Here is a 22,944-nt window from a genome sequence, read left to right as displayed (position 1 = left end):
GTTACTATATTTGGAATGTATAGAAATGATGAGACGTCCCAAAAAGGAAACTGTATAAAAATGAGTGGGACGGAGAGAGTAGTTAAATTTTTATATTTATATTATAAAATTTTACTTTTAATGATTTAGCCCGGTTTGAGCCAGAGTTAGCCTCCCGGCTCGGACTACAAATATGGTTGAAGCCATGACCCATACAATTGTTGCTGGTATATGGCAACTAAAACACTACTAAACGAGAAAAAGCAAAATCGATAATGGTTCATGTGGATCGAGCGTGGCTTTGTCATTTTTTTACAAATTCGAATGAGCATTGCATCTCCCCAGCTATGTTGTCTGAATCACATATGAATCGAGTCTGTTCTGCAGAAGCTCACTAATACTGTGATGAATGAGTCCTCTGCAAGTCATGAGAAAATTAGTGGCCTGAAGGGCTAAAAACAACTACTGCTTGAAGTCTGAAGAAGCACTCAGACAAATTATTGACAACTTACAAAACTTCTCCTGCAAATAAGTTTGGGGTGTGGTGATTGGTTCATTCAGATTGGGTTTAAGGGGGGACATATACAATAACGAAAATTTTGTTTCTCTGTTTTGAGTTTTCAGCGAGAGATTGTTAGAACTGTATTTGTGGTCACTGACTATTTAGTGAGATGTATAACATAATGTCATAATGTGCCAACTGAGATGACTAAATTGTTGATCAACTGTTGTTGCATCCTTTATTACATTTTTTTTAAATCTAATGGAGGTGCACAGAATGTTTAATAAATTATTTAAATACAAACACAAATTGCTTCATTCTTTGAAAATTCTCCCTCATATTTTCTGTAACTGGATGTCACAGTAATTAGGTGGGAATAAAAATAGGAATCGGAATTAACCCACCGATTCAGAATTTATCATATATATTTTTGATAAATCATTTTAGTCAAATCAGAATGTAATCAATAAATCGGTAAAATATTTTCTAACAATTAATCGAAATTTTTGAGAATACCGGCTGAGATAGGAGTAAAATGACTGGGAAAAGCATATGTATGTCTTTGTATGTCAAAGTGAGAACATGTATTTTAAGAGGTACAACTTTTAAGACGGCATTATTTCAGATGTTACATATGTATTAACAAGAGGGCAAATAAAATAGAGAAATTTGAGGGGGGATGGCTTAGTGTTCTTGAGCTTCGGCAATGGCTCAAGTAGACGCCCCGTGCACCAGTTTCACAGATAACAACTAGCTTTCAAAGTATTCTAAGAAAATAAAAACAAAAAATAAATCAACATATAAGAAAATCATATGTATAGAGATATATTTAACTAAAGTAATAAATGATAATAAATCTAATAAAAAGCAAAAACAAAAGAGCGTGTATATCAAAAATAGGGAGGAAATAAAATAATGTAGAAATATCAGTTAATCTAAAAAAAGAAATCTAATAAAAAAGAAATCCTTTAGTTAGACACATAAAAACTTAATAATATAACTGAAGAACAAAACAATTGAAAACATAATTAAATATATTATAATGACCATCAAAACAACTAATAAAAAATGGCAACCAGACAAGAACTAACTGTCTAAAAAAAATCTATACAACTTTAAAATTAGAAGCGGAAAAGCATAAAATGATTTCTATGAATTAGATATGCTATCATAATTCAACAACCCAGGATGGGTATACCTTGAACATATTAAAACTGGTAGATGCAAGTTTCACTGTTCGCAAATACTTCGGAGGGAGGGAGAGAGGGAGAGGGAGAGGGGGGGAGCCCCGTGCAACAGGTTTACCTAACCAGCAAAACTAAGCTTTCCATATGTGTGCCTGATGAAGTCATTCAGTACAGCAGGAGCAGGGATAGAGGGGCCAAGGCCTAGCTCCTGAAACAATATTTTAAAAAAAAAAATGTAAATGAGGCTGGTGAAAAACTCATCAGGCATACAAATTGTCCCGCTTTAGTGAATCTGGCATATTGCCTAAAAGGAAGGCACTTACATAAGCCAATTCCTCAATCATTATAGCCCTGTTACCGTCTTTCTCAAATAGTTCATAGGCGCAACGAGCCTGTTGCTCCCATTGGTCCAGTGCCATCAGCTGATGAACGTTCAAAGCTGCTGCACAGAATTCCTCAAAATTCATCCATCTAAATTGAAGCGCATTGAACTGAAAAGATAATGGAGTTGGAGGTTCATGTTTATTGCCAGAAAATAAATAATGACAGATGCTCCATCAAATATGTCTCATATATGTGGTACTCTCAACAAAGTTGAAGAGAGTTCACTTTCCGCAATAATGAAGGACATACCTGTACCAAAAGATCATGCACACGAGAATCTTTCATGGCATCAGTTGAATTTCTCATCAAGGTCTGGTCACATAGTAGAGGATTTAAGGAACATTTAAGTAGAGGTCATAACAAGATTACAATATAGTGCAACAAACTGACTTGTTTGATGCTTTCTAAGCTTATAGTTCCATTTTTGTTTGGTCCCAACAACATAAATTGCTCCTTCAAATAAAATAGCTCATCAACTGTCAATGTCTTGGATAAAGCCTGCCAATTTTGTAAAGTATTATAATTATTTTAGTAATGCCCTGCTAACATGTTCTAATAAATTAGTTGCTTTGGCATCAAATACATGGACTTGGAAATAAGCAAGCAATAAACATTTTTTCTAGAAGTTATAGCCAGTCCACCAGACTGTTAAAATGCTTTCGTATTCTCCTATTATTTGTTACTTTTTCAATAGGATAATATTGTCCATTACAAACAACAAAAGTTAGTACAAAGAAACAATATATGTAATTTCCGAATAAATGCACCTGTACATTTGACATGTTATACTTGAAGCAAATGGTATCAAACTGAGCAACAAAGAAAAATGTTTCATGCATGCACTTTAGCATCAAGATTCAATTTTAACACTATAAAGAGTGAATACTTTGTGCCAGAAAAGACGGGCAAGATTATCTCTGCACAGATGGGAATGCACTTCTAGAAGTGCAAGAATTTTGTAAACATCGAGAGTTATTTCACACTAAAAACCACATAACATAATATTCCAGTGAAGAGCATTAAATGCAATCCTTTAGGAAATATGGAGTATATAATATTTAAACAAAATGAAACATTTTTATTCTTTTTCTTGGCCTAAGACACTCTTATAACTACTTCTATCTCAAATCTTAAATGACAAAAGTTTCATTTCATGACTCACAGAAGATTTAATAATCTTTCCTGAAAGAGGTGAAAAAAACATGTACAAATCAGAAGAGAATGATTTCCACAAATTGCAACATGTACACACCCATAAAGCTGCTTTTCGAAGAGGAGATGAACGCATATAAACTCTCATAAGTTTCAAAACCAATATGTCCAGTGGAAACTTTATGTCATGACTATTCTTGATCCATGAATGACCTGCAGTAGAAACCTTTAGAACACTTTAAAAAACATTGACAACAGAACACTACAAGAAACAGGGTCTTTTCCAACCACACTTTTCCGGGCACAATCCCCTGTAGTCGTCAGCTTGTTCCTGACAGACTGTTTATTTACCTTAATTACAATCATTTTGGTGGTGGCCGGTGGGAAATAGCTCTGTTTCATGTAGAGTTGTAGTGGAAGGCTAAGAATTCAGCAAGTAAAATATGAGACACTTACACAGGGCTTGAGCAGCGGACATTCTTTTTCGTGGATCTTTATTCAATAGACGCTTGACAAAGTCTTTAGCCTCGGAAGATACAGAAGTCCAGGATGGTTCATCAAAACTAAGATCAGCTTTTAGAACAGCTTCAAAGATCCCAGAGAGAGTTCGAGCCCAGAATGGACGGCTGCCACATAATAGGATATATGATATCACACCAATACTCCAGACATCAGCCTCATTATTGTGAGATCCATGTAAAACTTCTGGAGCCATATAGTATGGAGTGCCCGCAATAGCATTTGACATTTCATCTGCAAGACACTTGCAATACTGAAAAACTGATTTTTAAGTATGACAGAAAAAGAAGGGAACTGTGACAAACCTGGCTTCACATAATCTGACAATCTAAAATCAATAACCTTCAGTTGTGGGTCCTCATCCTTTAGTTTAAACAAAAAATTCTGTTCCAGTAATTAGCTAATCAGTAATTGTTTATGGGCACAGACAAACCAGATGTATGAAGGGCATAAAGAGATGGACATCAATTATAAGAAAAATTGTTTGTTGAAAATTCTGCAATGATACTTTATAGAAGTGAAAACCTCCCATGAACAAATAGAATATACAAATCAGGACAGGGCAGATGTCCTAAACCAATATATAGAACTTATAATACAGCAGTCACAAACTCTTCACATGGTACTTCAGATCATATTAGATTATCATTGCAGATATAATTAAGTGCGGCTCATTTGGCATCATCAAACAAGAAGATATCTCACCTCAAGCTTAAGATCTAGGTGCACCACCCCTTGCAAATGACAGAATGCAACAACATTCAATATTTGTATCAGAACGGCCTTTGCATCATCTTCCGTGTATTTTCCGCCTCTGCACAACAAAGATACAGCTCGTCAACTCTTTCATATAAGCTAAATTGCTAAGGAATTCTTTTGTATTTTAAAGCTCCTTTTGCTCCACAGGTCGAGTACAGACTTCATCAATATTTCTTACAGCAATGGAAATACCTTGAAAGAATTCTATCCAAAAGGGCACCACCTTCACATAACCTGAAATAGATACGAAAAAAGTTTAAAATACTAAGATTTGCATCTCAGAGATTTAAAAAACTGATAACTAGACTTCCACGCTGTTCTCAAAGGTTGGCTTTTAAAAACAAGATTGTCCCCAAAAAGATGTATCACATATCTATAAAGTCCGTCTCATGTAAAACTTATGGTTCACGAAGTAAAAATAACATTATACATTTGTATCGAAAATGTACTTGGCGCAATCTTGTGATGCATTTGTAGCAGCAATTAGTTACATTTTCATATTACCCTTTTATTTCTACTTTTTCCCTTTAACATATTCTTCTGGGGTGTGAGCTCAGGGAGTATTGCATTTTCAATCTTAAAATTTGCTCGACAAGAAAAGTGAAAATGATATCCAAGATAAACAAACAATAATCCAACTTATATATCACTAGTTAAACGTTGGCACAAAAAGCATTATGAAAATCAGAATTTAATAACCTACAATTACCCTAAATTTCAAGACCAGTTAATGATATAAGATATCTTACTCCATCACAACATAGACATTCGTATGATCTTCATATGCTTCATGAAATTCTACTGTATTGTGGTGCCCTGTCAAAGCTCTTAAAATTTTCACCTCCCTTCTGACATCGCTGATGGCTATGGCAGTTGTCATCTACAGTGAAAAAATATTATTACAGAGAACAGAAGGATCAAAAAGATGCTGTGAAAGTGAGTTGTATATGTTTGAGTCGGAGAGCTCTGAACGCATTTTACAGCTCTTAGTTTCATAGATTATTTTAATTTTTTTCTTCTTAATAAAAAATATATTTTTTTTGAACAAAACAAAAATTAAATTTTTATTTAGAGAAAAGTTTTAAAAAATTAAATTATAAAACTATATTATATAGAAAATTTATAATATATAAAGTACGTAAAACAACGATATAAAATTAGATGAGACGGAAAGAATAAACACTTTGATTTTTTACATTAATCCCAGATGCAAAAAAAAATAAATCATATTTCTGCATTTTGTTTTTCAAATTTCTTTTTCTAAGTAAAAATATAAATTTGATCTTCTTATATCAAATAAAATAAAAAAATAATGTTAAATATATGTTTTTTACGCTTGATAAAAAAAGACATGCTCGAGTAATTAGCAAAATTCCCTAACCTTTGCTTTGGGAATGATCTTGACCGCAACATCAAGCCCCTTAAACTTGCCTTTCTTACACTGAGCTCTGCAAGTATAGCTAAAATTCCCTCTCCAAACTTCATCCACAATCTCATACTTGCACTCAAAATTCTTCAAAAACCCGAAATTCTTATTCAATCCGGAACCCCTATCCACATCAACAGGCCTCACCGAGCCCTGCCATCTAGCCCAAGAAGCCTTCAGAAGGCCCTTGCGCGTGGGATTGGAGCTTATAGGGGCGTTGACTGGAGTAGGGTGAGGTTTGGAAATAAATATCCCCATTTTTTATTGAGCAATCGGAAATGGTTGCTGTGTTCCGGTGACGCCAATGCGGGAGTAATAAGAGCAGGTGAAGGAATCGACTTTACATTCTTCTTTTCGACATCAGTCAAACCAATTCGTTGTACTTTCCATATTTTCATGTGCGCGTCAATTTTTTAAGTATATAGCAAAAGAGAAAGGAGTTAATGAAATATAAATTAAAAGTTTTCCCAACCACTTAGAAGGGTTTTCACTCATCAAATCACATTCATTCACTCGTGAGATCATACCGTGGACATTTAATATACTCGCAATTAAATCTTACGACTCCGTAACGGATTTTAGATTAAGGTTGTGATTGAATCGGGAATGGAAATAGGGGTTAACGAGAATGATATGGAAACCAAAGAATGAGAAGATATGATTTAACCACGACTGCGGTCCATAACTTCAAATAACTAATCCAAACACATATGTATGGGATTGATTCCGATTCTGTTAACCGCGTTCATTAATCATGAACCAAACACCACCTTAATGTCCTTTTACTCCTCATTCGTGTAATGCAATGTTTATATAATAATTTGTTACCCCTCTTTTATTATATATGTATTTAAATTAAAAATAATGTTAAAATTAAATATAGAGATACTTATAAAGATTATATAAATTAATTAGTATAATATATAAATATATTTATATCTAAATTCTTTTTATTTTTATCTTATATGTTTAATTATGTGTCTTTGTTATATAGATTATTTTATTTGAATATATTAATTATTTCTTAAACAAATTGAAGACATGTTAGAAATTGAATATTTATATAATTTCTTGTTAAACTTTTTATAAGGCTTATATTTTTAATAAATAAAAATTACCTACAGAAATATTTTAAACTGTGACTTAATGTTGTGTTTGGTTGGGGTGAATGATTCCGGAAAGAATGGAATGAAAAATAAAAAATGAACTATAAGAAATTTCATTCTTTCCTCCATTCCATTCCTTACATTATAGGCTACATATCACACCTTCAATTTGAGATGGAATGCTCCATTCTCACCTATTCTCAATTTTTTCTCCAATCTCATCATAGCAATTTTGCACTCCCTCAAAAAAATTTCAATTTCTTCCTATCTCTATTAATTCCAAGTATTTTTACTCATTTCATTCCATTCTATTCTATTCTCCCCAATTAAACACAATCTAAGGTTGTGTTCACTTGGAGTGAATGGAATGGAGGGAGAATCGAATGAATTTTGTACTTTAAAATGGTGTTGATCAAAGAAAATGTGGATAATTTTCATTCCTTCAGTCATTCCAATCTTAATGTTTTAACTATAATTTTAACCCACATGTTTTGGAAGGAATGCTCATTACATTTCCACATCATGTTTCTTCACCATCTTTCTCACAAGAAATTTAACTACATTCATATTTTGTCACTGTTATTTCATACTTTCTCCTTAAAAATTTTATATAATTTTTCATTCCATTCTCTCCTCATTCCATTCCATGAAGTGAACACAATGCTCCTTTAAAAATAAAATACAAAATCTCCCATTCCATCTAGCTACTTTTTTAAATGAACGCATTAAAAAATTCTTAAAATCCCGCCGAGTCTAGGAACATGAACATCATGAAATAACAAGAAAATTGACGATGCTCATTCTTGTCGTCTGTTATGAATAACCGGACCATATTCACAGCTTCGCATTCCAAGATTACATTTCCAAAGCCCAACCTCCTCGCCAACTCCACACAAAATTTAATAAAATTCTTCTCTCTAAGTATTATTGAGATCAGAAGTTCCCATTATCCGCAAACGTTCCAGTTGCACTGGAAGTGTCTTCAAAATATCACAACGAGTTGTTTTGAAACTTATAAGAGAAGGGAGAGTTTGGTCCTCAACCTGCCATTCTTCCAAATTGTCCATGCGTTCCAATCTTAAAACTCGAAGACTCGGAAAGGCATTATGATTGCATACCATTTTCTTTCCCTGGTACACGTCAAACAACTCAAGAGCTGTAAGATTTGTAAAATTTCCCAAAGTAGGCATTGGATCTTGCAAAAAACCGCTACGGATTAGACTTAAATTCCTGACTGAATCTGGCAGAAAATTCAATTCCAGGGGATCTTCTATAGTACCAGCTAAGTAGACACTCTTGAGAAGCTTGCAAGACCAGAGTGGCTTAATTGTTGGAATATTACTAGAAAAAAGTAATAAGGTGAATGTTTGGAGACTTGCTAACTTGGCGATGGAATCTAATGTGTACGCGTATCCTCTTCCTAGTTCTTCTGATCTAATTATTGTTAGTGTTTGAAGGTTGGGGATAGTGAGAGTGTCAATCTGGACCCAATCCTTGTATCTTATTTCGTCCAGAGTGCGGAGCTTTGTTTGGTGGTTACATATCTTCATACTCCCGCTATACTGTCCATTGGTTATGTGCCTCAATTCTTTGAGCTCCCATAACTCTCTAGGAATTGTGTAGCACTGAAAAAAGTTTGAACCACACAAAGTTTGTAGCCTTTTCAGCTTTACTATACTTGGTGGAATTTCTAATGAATTTCGAAAACAACCCATCAAGCCTATGAACTTAAGCAGAACTAAATCCCCCACTTCTTCTGGTATCCTATCTGATTTCACGCGTGTCAAATCTAGCACTTGGAGATTTTTGAATTTGGTGTACATCTTCATTTCTTCTAATTGGACTCTACCACTTAGATTGTTTAGTGACAATGAATGCACATATAAAGCATCAGATCTACGCTCAAATAACTTGAAGTGCTCACCAATTCCATTGTAAATGGCATGACGATGATGTCCTCTCAGTAATTGGATAGGTTTTGGATGTTGTCTGCTTGAGTCGAAAATTTCCAAAAACTTCTGCTCTTTTGCCTTATCTATGGCAAGTTCACGTACAAGATCATGTACCCGGCATTCCCCAACATTTCCGTCCCATTGCAATCTTGTTATCTGAATCAAATTGCGATTAATTAGCTCAATCAGATAATCTTCAGCCAATTCTTCCATAGGTACTCCATCTCTTTCGTGATCTTCTGATAAAAATTCCTCTGCAATCCATTGAAGCTTCAACACATGAACGTCAATAATATGATCTTCTGGGAACCTTGCAAGGTAGAGAAAACAATCTTGCATCTGCAAAGACAAGTCTATATAACTCAAGCTTAGTATTTCTTCGATCTGCACAGAGGCCCCGCCCTTCAAATGTCTCCAAATATGCTCCTTCACTTTTGACCAGTACGCGTAGTTCTTGTTATGCAATAATAGGCCACTAAGTACCACGATTGCTAGGGGTAAACCTCCACATTTACCAACCATCTCCTTCCCCAACTTCTTCAAATTCTGGGTTGGTTCTGCTCTCTTGCAGAACAATTGCCAGCTCTCCTCTTCTGTCAGAAATCGAAGTTGATGGACAAAACATTTATCATCTATCATCTCCGCCACTTTTTTGTTCCGTGTAGTTATGATGATCCTACTACCGTTCTTTTGGTCTGGAAATGCTTTTATAATCAGTTCCCAGACTTTGGTATCCCATATGTCATCAATCACTATGAGATAGCGACCTCGATCTTGCAGTAACTTTTGCAGGTGATGTAGCAAGTCATGCTCATCCATCTTTGACAATTCCTGTTCGTGCTCGATTCCCATGAAAGACTTTATTAACCTCTTTAGAACATCTTTTATGCTATATTCATTTGAGACACATACCTTAGCACGAGTGCCAAAATGTCTCAAATCACCAGAATTGTACAACTCTGTGGCAAGTGAAGTCTTGCCTAATCCACCCATTCCGTGAATGGCAATGACTTTCCGCCATGGATCCTCACTATCGAGTTCAGACATCAAAGTCTTAATATCATCCTCGAAACCAACCACATCAACATGGTTATCAATGGCAGTTGTTCTTAATAATGCTCTCCGTTTCTGTTGCACGTTTGGAGTGGCTAACATGGCATTAATCCCATACTCGCGTCGCCTTTTCTTGATGTCAACGACTCTTTCCTTGAGCGACTCAAAATCCTTGCCAATATCATAAAGCTTAGCCTCTTTCTTGCACATCCAAACATAGCTTATCAAACTATGGCAAACATCTTGTTTTGAAGAAGCATGTTCTTGATGGAGAACATTAAAATTTCGCAGGATGGCTACTGCCTCATCCGCAACCTCTCTGACATTGTTTAACCAATTGCGGATTAGCTCTTCATCCTGCCTTGATTCTGCATATCTTACTGAAGCTTGGAGGAACACCAGTTCATCTTTGAGCCACCTTACAGTATCTCTCACTCCGATCCTAATGTTGACTTGTTGGATAAGAAAATTACCAAGCGTCTGAATAGCAAAGCTCACAATTGCATCAACCATCTTTTGTCTATGAAGTTGAAAAGAAGACGAAGTCACAAAATTGAAATCTCTTGCAAAGTAGTTTTTGTTGGCTCTCTTGCAACAACAATGAGCAACTGACTAATTTACCAATAAAAAAAAATGAAATTTCTTGGTGGCTCCAATTATTTTGTCAGGCATATAGGTTAAGAAGACTAATTACATAATAATGTTTAATATACATAATAATGTTGTTTAACATAGCAGGCACATATGTAATGACGTTGTGCTCAATATTTAGGAGCTACTAGAGTTGAGAGTTTTGATCTAGCTAAGAATACCCATCTTCATCAATGCTGCGGCAATTATGTTATTGTAAGAAAACAACTTTTATCACCATATTCAAGTGTGGATGATTTTAAGGGAAAAGAATAGGCAAGAAGACACTATGTCAATCACATACACTGTGCCGAGGGTGAGGTTTAATCCGTCATTCCTTATTACGACATTTTTAAGCATGCTTCAATGTATAGTTTTTGTCTGACTGTCATATAAATTCAAATTCAATGAACCGACCACGGACATATTTTACTAGTGTTTGGCTCGAATTTGACAAGACAAACAACTTTCTCGACAAAAATAATCTATAAACATCATAATGAAGTAATAAATCCGCAAATCATAGAAACTGTGTTCTAATGTAGACTAAACATAAACATAGACTAATGAGCTAATGTGATTAATGATTGAAGTATAATTAAGCAACTGTGAATATATTAGAGATTAGATTTCAGAATCAACCTGCCCTTTGTTGGCGTTCCAATTCCTTGAGGATCTGAGCTCATATGAAACACCTTCAATAAGGATACCGTCATAATCCTATGAGATCTCAACAGCCCACCTCTGAATACAAAAGCTGAAGGGACGTTACTTCACAGCAAAAACATATCTGATTACCTGAACGCAAACTTCTATAACATCAGCCTTGGACAGCTTTGTTCTCTCTCTCTCAAGACCTGCAACATAAACATAAAATAAAATTGAGGGTACAAGCCTCCATGGATTGCATGCAATCCATCATTTTAAAAATAAGAAAACAGAAAGACAACAAAGTTTACCGTTACAACAAAGGATGAATCCAGTTTCCAATAGACTGATGAGCTAGTGGGCTACTTTTGCTTGATGATTAGTCTCTCTGTCCCGTGGAGTAGTATAAATATGGGGTATGGCACGGAGGTCAAAAAAATGTAATATAAAGAAAAAAAAGTAAGAAAAATGGGTAAAGTGGTGAACCAACTGATTTTCAATATATAAAGTGAATAGTGGAAAAAATCAATGCATGTAGGTAAATTTTTATATTATAAAATTTTATTATTTTTGGAATGTATACAGTTTTACTTTTTAATGAATCACATATGAATCGAGTCTGTTCTGCAGAAGCTCACTAATACTTTGATGAATGAGTTCTCTGCAAGTCATGAGAAAATTAGTGGCCTGAAGGGCTAAAAACAACTACTGCTTGAAGAAGCACTCAGACAAATTATTGGCAACTTACAAAACTTTATGTGCCTGTGCTTCATCATTTGAATATTAGTAAGGCTAAAACAGAATTAGAATCGAGTTCAAAGAAATACCAGATGCATGTACAAAAATTAAGGGAGTACAGACCAGCTACCTAGTATATTTAGAAATCAGCATTGTCATCAAGCAAATGTATGAACAGAAGGAAAACGAAAGCTGAGAAAAAAGAGACTTGGAAAGAACGCAATATAACAAAGCTAGCAGCAAGTTAGTAGTTCAACGGTGTACCAGGCAACAGATATGTACTTAGCTATTGAAGGGTGGTATCTGCAGACATACATGACCACCTGAAATCGCATTTTTCGACTTGGTGAAGGAACAGAAATAAGCAAATTGCAAAAACTTTTGTTACAAGTCTGGTGTTGTAAATTGTAATTACACTTTTTTCTTGAGTTTACAAGAACTTGAAGCAAAACGTCAAATCAACTCATGAAACTGAAGGTACAATTTACAAGATCAAGTCATAATCAGATTTACCAAGATCAACGTAGTTCTCTCATAAGAACGTAAAACAGATCATCATATATTTCAGTTATTGTCAATAATTGAAACCCTAATTTACACAAGTGCTGCCTAATTAGTTGTTTTCTCTAAAAAAAGATTAACAGAACCTAAACTTTTTGCACCAGGATTCTGCAACCAGAACGTTCAAATATATGTCGACAGCTACCAATCTTGCAACTCCAATTCCTCCATTGTTCATCTGCAGTTTAATATTCCTCAGACATGATAAATCTCTGACAACCAGTTTCCAGGATTAAGTTCCTGCAAGATTAAAAAACAACTTAGACACACATCTAGGGAACATATACAAAACGATATAATCAACAATATCAAGAATAAATTCCAATACAATAACACATTAACATGGACTCATTCAATTAGGTCTGAAAAAAACACATTCCGAAAAAACACAAAAAAATAAAAATAGATCAGTCGTCATGAACTTACTCTTAGGTATTTCAGATAGTTAATGTATTTCTGCTCTTCCTCGTCAGTTTCAAATATCTTCTTCACTTTCTTCTTCCCCTGAGGAACCCTCCCAATCACGCGAACAAAATCCTCCTCAATCTCTTCTTTACTCAACGACATCGAAAACAAGCCCTCCCTTCTCCTCACACGACTCCTCTCCCTCACCACTTCACACCCCTTATTCACCGGCTGCCTTGTGCTCTGTTTCACCCTGAGACAGGGCTTGAAAACCCGAACCGGCTTCTTCTTGATGTCAGGCCTGGTTTCGTCACATTGGAAGACTTTTCGAGTGGTCCAGCCCGGACCGGGCAGTTTGAAGTCATGCAGAGGAGGTCTTGAGGGGACGTACACTGTTTTCTCCATGGGTAACTTCTCAGATTTCTCTGTTTCTTGCTCTGTCGATGGGTAGGTCTCGTTGCACGTATCCATCAGGCACATAATGAAAACTTGTGGGGGGTCTTTAGGGTAGATTATAAAGTGTATGATCAAGTGGTTTGTGTGGCGATGAAATAGAAACACAAATATATAGGGGCAGAACATTCCTAAACTAAAATCATACTAGGAAAAGGATTTGTGATTTATAAGTAAAAAATGACTTAGAATGATAAAGGGGTTGTTATCGTAGATCTTTTCATCTAAAGACTTTGTATTGATTAAGGTTTGGTTATCATAATTTCTATATGACGGATAAGAAATAGAAATGACCTTTAATGATTAAAAAAATCAGAAAGGAAAAAATATTATTTCGATATGTCTTCGACAGTAACCTTGATTAGCTTTGAAACTGCAGGAGTTGGTTTCATAATATCAAACTATCATATTTGAGATCGGGCAAACTAGGATTTCCAAATGGATGGGTGAAAATCAGTGACGAAATCAGAAATTAAAATGACTTGGATTGAAATTGAGAATAATATTTATTTTTATTGATTATTTGAGATTAGATGGGATTTATTTAAATAAATTTATTATATTTTTTAGGAATTTTAAATCTTAAAAAAAAATACTAGAAGTGAGATTAAAAAAAAGGGTATTTGAGAAAAATATCGATTTTTTAAAATATTTTTGTAATTTTACTATCATCTCTCTCTGTCACACTTACGGTGTGATATTGTGTAGGGTGTCAAGGTGACTCTAAACACCCATATTTTAGGAATTTACTGCGGATTGTGTATCATGTCTAAACAAGCATCTATTACCTATTTAGACACACACAAACACTCTAATACATACAAGCACCCAATGGAAGGAGATACTTTGTAAATACCTTGTAAAAGGGCAGCACATTCTAAACAACAGGCATTTAAAGTCATGTTCTCTACATTGGCTGCAATAGAGTAGAATGACGAGGAAAATAAATGTTTGTTCTTTTATGTCAAAAACATGTACAACTCTCTAGAGGTTAAATTGTTTGATTGCATCTATATATAAATTTTAAATGATACATATATACTAACAGGAGGAACAGTTTAAAGAGATTAGTGGGGGTCCTTATAACTCTGGCAAGATCAATAATGGCTCAGTGTTATTGAGCTTTGGCTATGGCTCGAGTAGACACGCCGTGCAACAGTTTCACATAACCAAGAAAACTTAGCTTTCCATCTGTGTGCCTGATCCAGTCATGCAGCACTGCATGAACAGGGATAGATGGGCCAAGGCCGAGCTCCTGAAACAATATTTGGAAAAACGAAAGTATATCAGGCTTCTGACATTCATTTGGTATCCAAATTGTACTGTATCAGTAGATCTGTCATATTCCCGAGAAGGAAGGCACTTACAGAAGCCAACTCCTCAATCATAATCGCCCTATTGCCATCTTTCTCAAATAGATCGTAGGCGCAACGAGCATGTTGCTCCCATCGGTCCAGTGCCTCCAGCTGATGAACACTCAAAGCTGCTGCACAGAATTCCTCAAAATCCATCCTTCTATATTGAAGTGCATTGAGCTGATAAGATAAAGAAGCAGGACTTTCATGTTTTTTTACAGAAAAGATACTCCTACTTTCACATGATGTAGAACAGACACTCCATTAAATTCAAATCTGATACATGGTACTTCCTACAAAATTGAAGAAAGCCCATCCACATATTAATGAAGGACATACCGACACTAAGAGATCATGCACACGAGAATCCTTCATGGCATCCGTTGAATTTCTCATCAAGGCCTGGTCATGCAGAAACACTTACTCAGGCTACCAGAGGTCATCACAAAATTACAATAAAGAGCAACGAACTGACCTGTTTGATGTTTTCCAAGCTTATAGTTCCGTTCTTAGTTGGTTCCAACAACACAAATTGCTCCTTCAAATAGAAGAGCTCATCAACTGTCAATGTCTTAGATAAAGCCTGACAAAGTTTAAAGAGAACCATCTTATAAAGAGTCCCAGTAGAACCGTTTGATTCTACTTTAAAATCTCATAAATAATTTTAAAGTTAGTCATACTTATGCGTAAAATTTGATTCTAATATCGAATACTAATCAAGTAATCATACATAATATTCACAAATAATTTAACACATACAATCTAAGCACAATTTTGATTTTTAAATTTGATACCACTGTAGAACCAGTGTGGATATTATAATTAATTTTTAACAATTTTTTGGATGAAGTTGACAAAATTTATTTTTTACCTACAAATTAAATATTTGATGGATAATGATGAGGGGGGGGGGGGGGGGGGGGGGGGGGGTTTATCGTAACACAAAATAAACATTTTTTTTTTGACCCTTATAGCAACTTCTCCTCTCTAATCTTAAATTATATAAAAAATATTGTCATCACTCATACGAGATTTATTACCTTTTATGAAAGAGGAAAAAACATATACAAATAAAAAAAAATGATTTGCAGAGCTCACTAAACACACCCGCAAAGCCGCTTTACGAAGAGGAGATGAACGCATATAAACTTTCATGAGTTTAAAAACCAGTATGTCCAGTGGAAACTTTATATCATTACTATTCTTGATCCATGAATGACCTGCAGAAGAAAACTTTTAAACACACTATGAACATTAACGAAAGAAGGCCTTCAACTCAGCCAGTAAAATATGAGATGCTTACACAGGGCTTGAGCAGCGGTCATTCTTTTTCTTGGATCTTTATTTAATAGACGCTTGACAAAGTCTTTAGCCTCAGAAGATACAGAAGGCCAGGGTGGTTCATCAAAACTAAGATTAGCTTTTAGAACAGCTCGAAAGATCCCAGACTCAGTTCGAGCCCAAAATGGACGGCTGCCACATAATAGGATATATGATATCACACCGATACTCCAGACATCAGCCTCAGTACTGTAAGATCTATGTAAAACTTCTGGAGCCACATAGTATGCGCTGCCAACAATATCATTTAGCCTTTCATCTGCAAGCCACTTGCAATGTTGAAAAACTGAGTTCCAAGTATAACACGAAAGAAGGGAACTGTTGTGTCAAACCTGGCTTCACATAATCTGATAATCCAAAATCAATAGCCTTCAGTTGTGAGTCCTCATCCTTTGATTTAAACAAGAAATTCTGCAACAGAAATTAGCTAATCATATACCAGATATACGAAGGGCAGGAACAGATGGACGTCATTTATTAGAAAATTGAATAATTGCAAATTTTGCACTGACGATATGGAATAAACCCTCCCATGAACAAATATATATTACCCACTATCCTGTATTATAAGGCATGCCTCAAAATTTTGTAGCACAGAATAGTAGGGAAAGAAGAATTATAATGAAAAGAAAAGAAACTGTATTACAATACTTTATATATTAATCTTTATGTTTATATTATAATATAAAGTATACATAGCGGGGGGAGTGAGGATTTCCATGGTACTATAGATGCCAGGTGTTGCACTAGCATTTGTTTCGCACAAGACCGTAACAAACATTTAGCAAATTAAAATAATTTTTTGATAATTTAGAGTTTAAACGAGTTACTGCAGGAGTGTCCTGACCAATTATCTTATAATGCAATTATGAGTGCTCCAAATAACAAAGATATATCACCTCTGGCTTAAGATCTCGGTGCACCACACCCTGTAGATGACAAAATGCAACGACATTTAATATTTGTATCATAACGGCCTTGGCATCATCTTCTGTGTATTTTCCACCTCTGCACAACAGATATACAGCTCTTTAAGTCTTTTATATGAGCTCAATTGCTAAGCTTTTCTTCTTATAATTTCTTTTGCTCCACGGATAGAATACAAACTTTATCAATATAGCTTATAGTGAGGGAAATACCTTGAAAGAATTCTATCCAAAAGCTCACCTCCTTCACATAACCTAAAAATAGAGATGATTTCAAAAAATTTGTGTAAAATAATAAGATGTGCTTTTTGGAGGGTTATAGAATTGATACCGATAGCACAAATTAATAGAATTCTATGAATTGGGAAAGGAAAAAAATCCAACCTGTTCTGTACCTGTTCTCAAAAGGTCGGGCTCAAAACAAAAGTTTGTCGACAAAAAGCTGTTTGAATTATGTATATAGTAAGAGTTATGGTTCATGAAGGAAAATTGCCAGTCTATTTGTGTGGAAATTTACTTATCCCAGTCTTTTGAGGAAGTTGCAGGTGTAGCAGCATTTTATTACATAGTTTATGTTATTATTTTCTTTCTACTTCTTCCCTGTAACATAATTTGCTAGGATGAGCTAGGGAAGAATTTCCTTCTCTATCTAATAGTTTGCTTAACATTTATAAGGTCAGATCGTCACAATGATGACCAAGGAAAAAAAAAAATTCCAACATATCACCTACATGAACATCAGAATTTCAATAACCTACAATTCCACAAAATTTGAGGACCATTTAGTGAAATAGGAAATCATATAGAAAAACTTACTCCATCACAACATAGACATTAGTATGATCTTCGTATGCATCATAAAACTGTACAAGATTGTTATGTCCTGTCAAAGCTCTTAAAATTTTCACTTCCCTTCTGACATCTTCAATGGCTATGGCCGTGGTCATCTGGAGGAGAAAAATCAATTAAACAGAACAATTCAACAAGTATCAAGAAAAATGCTGCCAAAATTGAGATACAATAATTGAGGCTATGTAAGACGATTTAATTGGCACTGTCATTATTAAAGATACAAATAAACATTTTCCCGTGTCAGACGATTTTACATACTATTCGACCAAGAAGCAAAATGATAACCATAAAAGTATTATATAATCATCCCATAAATTAAATAAATATTTTGCAGCTATTTCACAATGACCATAAAGATGTTACGAGATACAACAACTCAATCCTAGGAAAAGATAAATTCATTGTTATCCTTATATATATTTTAGGTTAAGAATTCACATCTGGCAGAATCAAGCTACTAGTCAAGGCTTCAAACCTGTCATTTAAGCTCTACTTAAGTTCAATTTATTAAATCTATTTTCCCAATAAATACATATATCAACTTCAGATTGATCCATAAATTCACATTACTCAACGCACATTCTGGTGGCTTTCCCAAAAAATATTTAACATATACACTGCAGTTTGAGGTACACAGCGGATAAATGTCAAACAACATATCAACTGCTCCACAACCAATGGTTAGGTATGTAACAAATGCAGGATCTGTACACGATATGGGGCCTTAATATGATATGATGTGATGGTTTTTCACTCTCCCCAATTTTTTAGCTGTTGATTAGATTCTTGACACGTACAATACAGATGAACCGAGTTTTCACTTTCACCATTTAAGTGCCAAGAACACCAAGTGTAGGCATGACCGCATGAAACTGGGAAGTCAGCCCACATTACCTGTTTCAGTTATTAAGGCTCCGTTTGCTTGCCAGAAAACATTTTCCACCAAATTTTATGGCATTTATTTACCTTGCGGAAAATGTTTTCCAGAAGTCAAACAAACGGCAAGAAAATCAGATTCTGAAATTCTGCATATGTTAGTCCCTAGGAAATAAAATGTTTTCAAAGTAAACAATATATACTCCATAAAATAAATACTCCCTCCACAGTCCACACCATAATACAAGCCCCTTTTGAAATTACACAGCTTAAGAAACTTCAATTTCAAACATAATTTTCATCTTTAGCCACGTTAATTACCTTGATTTAATTTAATGAGTAAATAACTAATTTCAATACAAAATTTGAATTATGTGAATAAAGTCCATATTTATTCTTGGGAATAAGCAAATAAGAGAAAAGTAAAGGGAATTAATCATTAAAATTGTATTGAAACTTGATATGGACAAGTATTGAGGGGGAAAAAATTCTTCAAAAGAGACTTGTATAATGTGATGGAGGGAATCGAGCACAGTTTATAAATCATAAATATGTCATTTTGGTACATATAAATGATAAATATAGGAGGCATGTCAAATTATAAGTTATGCCTTCTCCTTTTCTCCAATATAAAAAAAATATTAATTTATTATCATGAAGCAGCACACATCTACACTAACAAATGACCTAATAACACACACATCCACCAAATCTAACAGGCAAACTGAACATTATAATAACACTGGTATAACTATATAACATATCTACTAATTTATTTCAAGGTGGGACAAGGGGGTGCTGGCTTCTTACGCTGTCCGTAACTGATGCCATACAAATGTTGGAACCACGAGAAACTGATAACAAGTTATCTGAACTCATATGATGCGACTTGATAGCTAAAACATACACAGACTACCGCTCTGCAAAGTGACTTTCTTCAGCTATTCTTTGACTAAATCATTAAATTTAGTTAGGCAAAGATGAAGACACTTTGATTAATTTGGCAAACACAGCCTCTCCCCGTGTATGGTAAATGTCTTCAGTTATCCTTTAAAACAACTGACCGTAAATGATGACATATAGCAATATAGATGAAGACACTTCTACTGCAACCTCAGATACACAAGAGGACTGGGATCTATGCGCAGAGGTAAACGACCATGAACACGATTTAACATCACTTACACAAACTATTAAGATTTGTCTCCACAGCTAACTATAAAAAAGGATGAGGTGCTCTACTTTCACAAACCTTACTAACAGATTCTGTTTTAAGTTAGTCAAACCTAACAACCTAATACACAAACAGCACAAACACCACTGCCTTCTAACTAAATTTAACTGCACTAAACAAACAGATCTGTTCTCACCAAACCTTCAGTTAGACAATAAAATAATTACGCAAATTACACACAATCATAATCTAAATTCCGCAACAATCACAATTCAAATTTCATTACCTTTGCTTTCGGGATGACCTTAACAGCGACATCCTGCCCCTTAAACTCCCCTTTCTTAAACTTAGCTCTACAAGTATACCCAAAATGCCCTCTCCCAACTTCCTCCCCAACCTCAAACTTACTCCCAAACTTCTTCGAAAACCCGAAACTCTTATCCAATCCGGCACCGCCATCCACCTCATTGTTCTCCGGTATCGCCGCCTCATTAGGCTTCACCGAGCCATGCCGCCTCGCCCAAGCAGCCTTAATGTGCTTCGCCGGAGACGGCGGCGGGAACGGAAACAGCCGCTTCGGCGTCGAATTGGAGCTTCCGGCCGCCGGAGATCCAACCGCCGGCGACTTCTTCGAGAACAGAAAATGCGCTGGACTGGGACTGTAAAACGGTAAAAACGGAGATTTCTTACCAGGCGGTTTGTTATTATCCTGAGCTGGAATAGCAATATCCTTGGGTGGAATAGAGTTATCCTGGGGCGGTATAGAGGTGTCGTTGACCGGAATAGAGGTGTGTTTGACTGGAATAGAGGTGTGGTGATTGTGTAAATCAGGTTCAGGGGAGGGTTTGGAAACACAAATCCCCATGTTGGTTAGGGTTTGTTTAAGCAGTCATTTAGTATTTAACCTCCCCTGTGAGAATTCAATTAAATTTGTTTTAGTTTTATGAGAGGGAGAGATTGATTACGAGTGTTTGAGAAGGGGAGGGATTTGAATTGGGAATGGTTGTGTTTGATTCAACATTTGTGTAGGGCTTGCTTGAATTTGAATATTGTGAGTGTGTAATGTGTGACACACTTTTACAGCTGCAGGGGGAGTGAACGGATAACTGGGGATCTGTGTAAGTGTAAAATACATTGTAGTTATTATTTTTTACTTAAAATACAAATTACTTGGATAGGTTTAATTATTTTTTAAATGACATATCAAAAACGAAATATGAAACACTACTCAAATAAATATTAGCTACATGCCTTCATCCTTATATACTCCATTCTAAATATGAGAAGTTTGAAATAATTGTGAATTTTTCCATAAAAAAGTTAGATGTAAATATGAATCAATTCATGTGTGGCAATTTAAAATAGAGTTGTCGGATTCATTAATTTCGAGTAATGAGTTGGATTTATTTATTTTATTTTATTTTTAAGTCAATTTCCTATTTTCAAAGACTGTTATGCCCTCATTCTTAGGAATAATGTCATATATTTGGAAAAAAAATATAACACATATAACTAATAAATATTAAATATCTCTTGCATATATAATAGCAACATTTAAGGGTCAGTTAAATTGATACAGTATATTGATTATATAAAATCTGATTAACTTGAAAGAATATCTGTAAAATGTCTGTTTGTGTGATAAGTCAGAAGTCGGCTTAAAGCCAGAAATAAGACAAAATCTAAACTGACTTAAAACAAGGAGTTAGTTTGATGTACTTTTTTCGGTGGCTTAATTTTTTCGATAAAAATTACCCTCAAATCATAATTTATCCATAAATCAATTTTATTTTTATTTTTATATTTTTAATAACATTTCATTAACAAGTCAAAATTATCTAAACAGACATTTTAAGCTCAATGAGCTCTATATTATATAAGTTAACTACTCCATCTTTAACGTGGAGGAATGTTCTAACTCTCTGAATTAAATCTTGTGGAGTGTAATTTGAGAAAAATTTAGATATGTTTTGAGACCCATCATTACTTCATTCTTAAATAGGGATAATTAATTTATACGTCCTTGAACTTTGGCCCATTTTTGATTCGCGTCCTTGAACTAAGTTTGTCAATTTATGCATCCTCAAACTTTGTAAATTTCCAATTCAGGTCCTTCCGTCAGTTTTTGACTAACGGAAGTTAGTCAATTAGGGTTTTCAATTTGAGGGTTTTTGATTTGTTCATGGATTGATGAAATTGATGGTATGGGAAGTTTCGGGAGGTCAAACTGAACAGATTAATGTAGGTTTCAATGATGGAGGATTGCCGGAATGGTGGCAATGTCTCCGCCGGCCGGAAAATGGCCATTGATTCCGGCCATCATTCCGGCAATCCTCCGCCATTGAAACCTACATGAATCTCTTCGGTTTGACCTCCCGAAACTTCCCATACCATCAATTTCAACAATCCATTAACGAGTCAAAAACCCCCAAATTCAAAACCCTAATTACTAACTTCTGTTAGTCAAAAACTGACGGAGAGACCTGAATTGGAAATTTACAAAGTTTGAGGATGCATAAATTGACAAACTTAGTTCAAGGACGCGAATCAAAAATGAGCCAAAGTTTAAGGATGTATAAATTAATTATCCCTTCTTAAATATGTTTTCAATTTCTTAAATGGTCATTTAATTTCGATGTGAAAGTCTATTAATTCGATATTAAAAGTGACACAAATTGGATGAATCAGGTCCTATCCCAACCAAAAAGAAAGCTCAAATGCTCGATGCTCATCACATTTGTGGAACCATCTTAAATCAATTGCTATCTCACCAAATCCTCATAAATCATGAATCCCCCACTTTAGAAAGGTGAAAGCGTGGGTTAAGGAACTTTGGAAAATTCTTCACTCTCAGTAATTGCTATAATGAGCATTAGCTGTCACATTTTATTACCCTTTATTTTATATGATTCTTATAACAATTGCAAAAAAACAAACTTATAATAATATTTTCAACCAATAGACGT

General features: G+C 34.9%; 3 protein-coding genes and 1 long non-coding RNA gene across 6 annotated transcripts; all 4 read right to left on the bottom strand.

The window, feature by feature from the left end:
* Positions 1-1,613: 1,613 nt before the first annotated feature.
* On the bottom strand, positions 1,614-6,410 carry LOC108196012 (CDPK-related protein kinase). 3 transcript variants are annotated; one of them, XM_017363065.2, is made up of 11 exons: positions 5,864-6,401; positions 5,232-5,362; positions 4,675-4,716; positions 4,429-4,537; positions 4,029-4,107; positions 3,661-3,957; positions 3,305-3,417; positions 2,443-2,550; positions 2,302-2,364; positions 1,992-2,159; positions 1,614-1,876 (listed from the first exon to the last, which is right to left on the bottom strand). In XM_017363065.2, exons 1-11 carry the CDS (start codon positions 6,164-6,166, stop codon positions 1,787-1,789), a joined length of 1,503 nt encoding a protein of 500 aa, XP_017218554.1. In that variant the 5' UTR covers positions 6,167-6,401; the 3' UTR covers positions 1,614-1,786. The 3 variants fall into 3 exon arrangements, with proteins under 3 accessions (XP_017218554.1, XP_063937072.1, XP_017218555.1); XM_064081002.1 differs by lacking the exon at positions 2,443-2,550 and having other exon boundaries at positions 5,864-6,410; XM_017363066.2 differs by lacking the exon at positions 1,614-1,876 and having other exon boundaries at positions 1,992-2,110; positions 5,864-6,407.
* Positions 6,411-7,656: 1,246 nt separating this feature from the next.
* On the bottom strand, positions 7,657-11,500 carry LOC108194971 (disease resistance protein RPP13). The gene is made up of 2 exons (XM_017361906.2): positions 11,292-11,500; positions 7,657-10,539 (listed from the first exon to the last, which is right to left on the bottom strand). The coding sequence occupies exons 1-2, from the start codon at positions 11,363-11,365 to the stop codon at positions 7,932-7,934; spliced, it is 2,682 nt and encodes an 893-aa protein (XP_017217395.2). The 5' UTR covers positions 11,366-11,500; the 3' UTR covers positions 7,657-7,931.
* Positions 11,501-12,572: 1,072 nt separating this feature from the next.
* On the bottom strand, positions 12,573-13,739 carry LOC108195616 (uncharacterized). The gene is made up of 2 exons (XR_010285765.1): positions 13,023-13,739; positions 12,573-12,836 (listed from the first exon to the last, which is right to left on the bottom strand). It is a non-coding gene; the product is annotated as an uncharacterized LOC108195616 (long non-coding RNA).
* A 654-nt stretch (positions 13,740-14,393) lies between these two features.
* LOC108196580 (CDPK-related protein kinase) lies at positions 14,394-21,098 on the bottom strand. Its single transcript, XM_017363921.2, has 11 exons — positions 20,265-21,098; positions 17,893-18,023; positions 17,290-17,331; positions 17,050-17,158; positions 16,483-16,561; positions 16,113-16,409; positions 15,917-16,029; positions 15,285-15,392; positions 15,149-15,211; positions 14,822-14,989; positions 14,394-14,709 (listed from the first exon to the last, which is right to left on the bottom strand). Exons 1-11 carry the CDS (start codon positions 20,841-20,843, stop codon positions 14,569-14,571), a joined length of 1,830 nt encoding a protein of 609 aa, XP_017219410.1. The 5' UTR covers positions 20,844-21,098; the 3' UTR covers positions 14,394-14,568.
* Between the last annotated feature and the right edge of the window lie 1,846 nt (positions 21,099-22,944).

This window comes from Daucus carota, chromosome 7, assembly GCF_001625215.2.
Source record: "Daucus carota subsp. sativus chromosome 7, DH1 v3.0, whole genome shotgun sequence".
Taxonomy (NCBI): Eukaryota; Viridiplantae; Streptophyta; class Magnoliopsida; order Apiales; family Apiaceae; genus Daucus; species Daucus carota.
The sequence above is the reverse complement of the archived record's forward strand: the minus strand, read 5'-3'. Positions and strand labels throughout refer to the sequence as shown.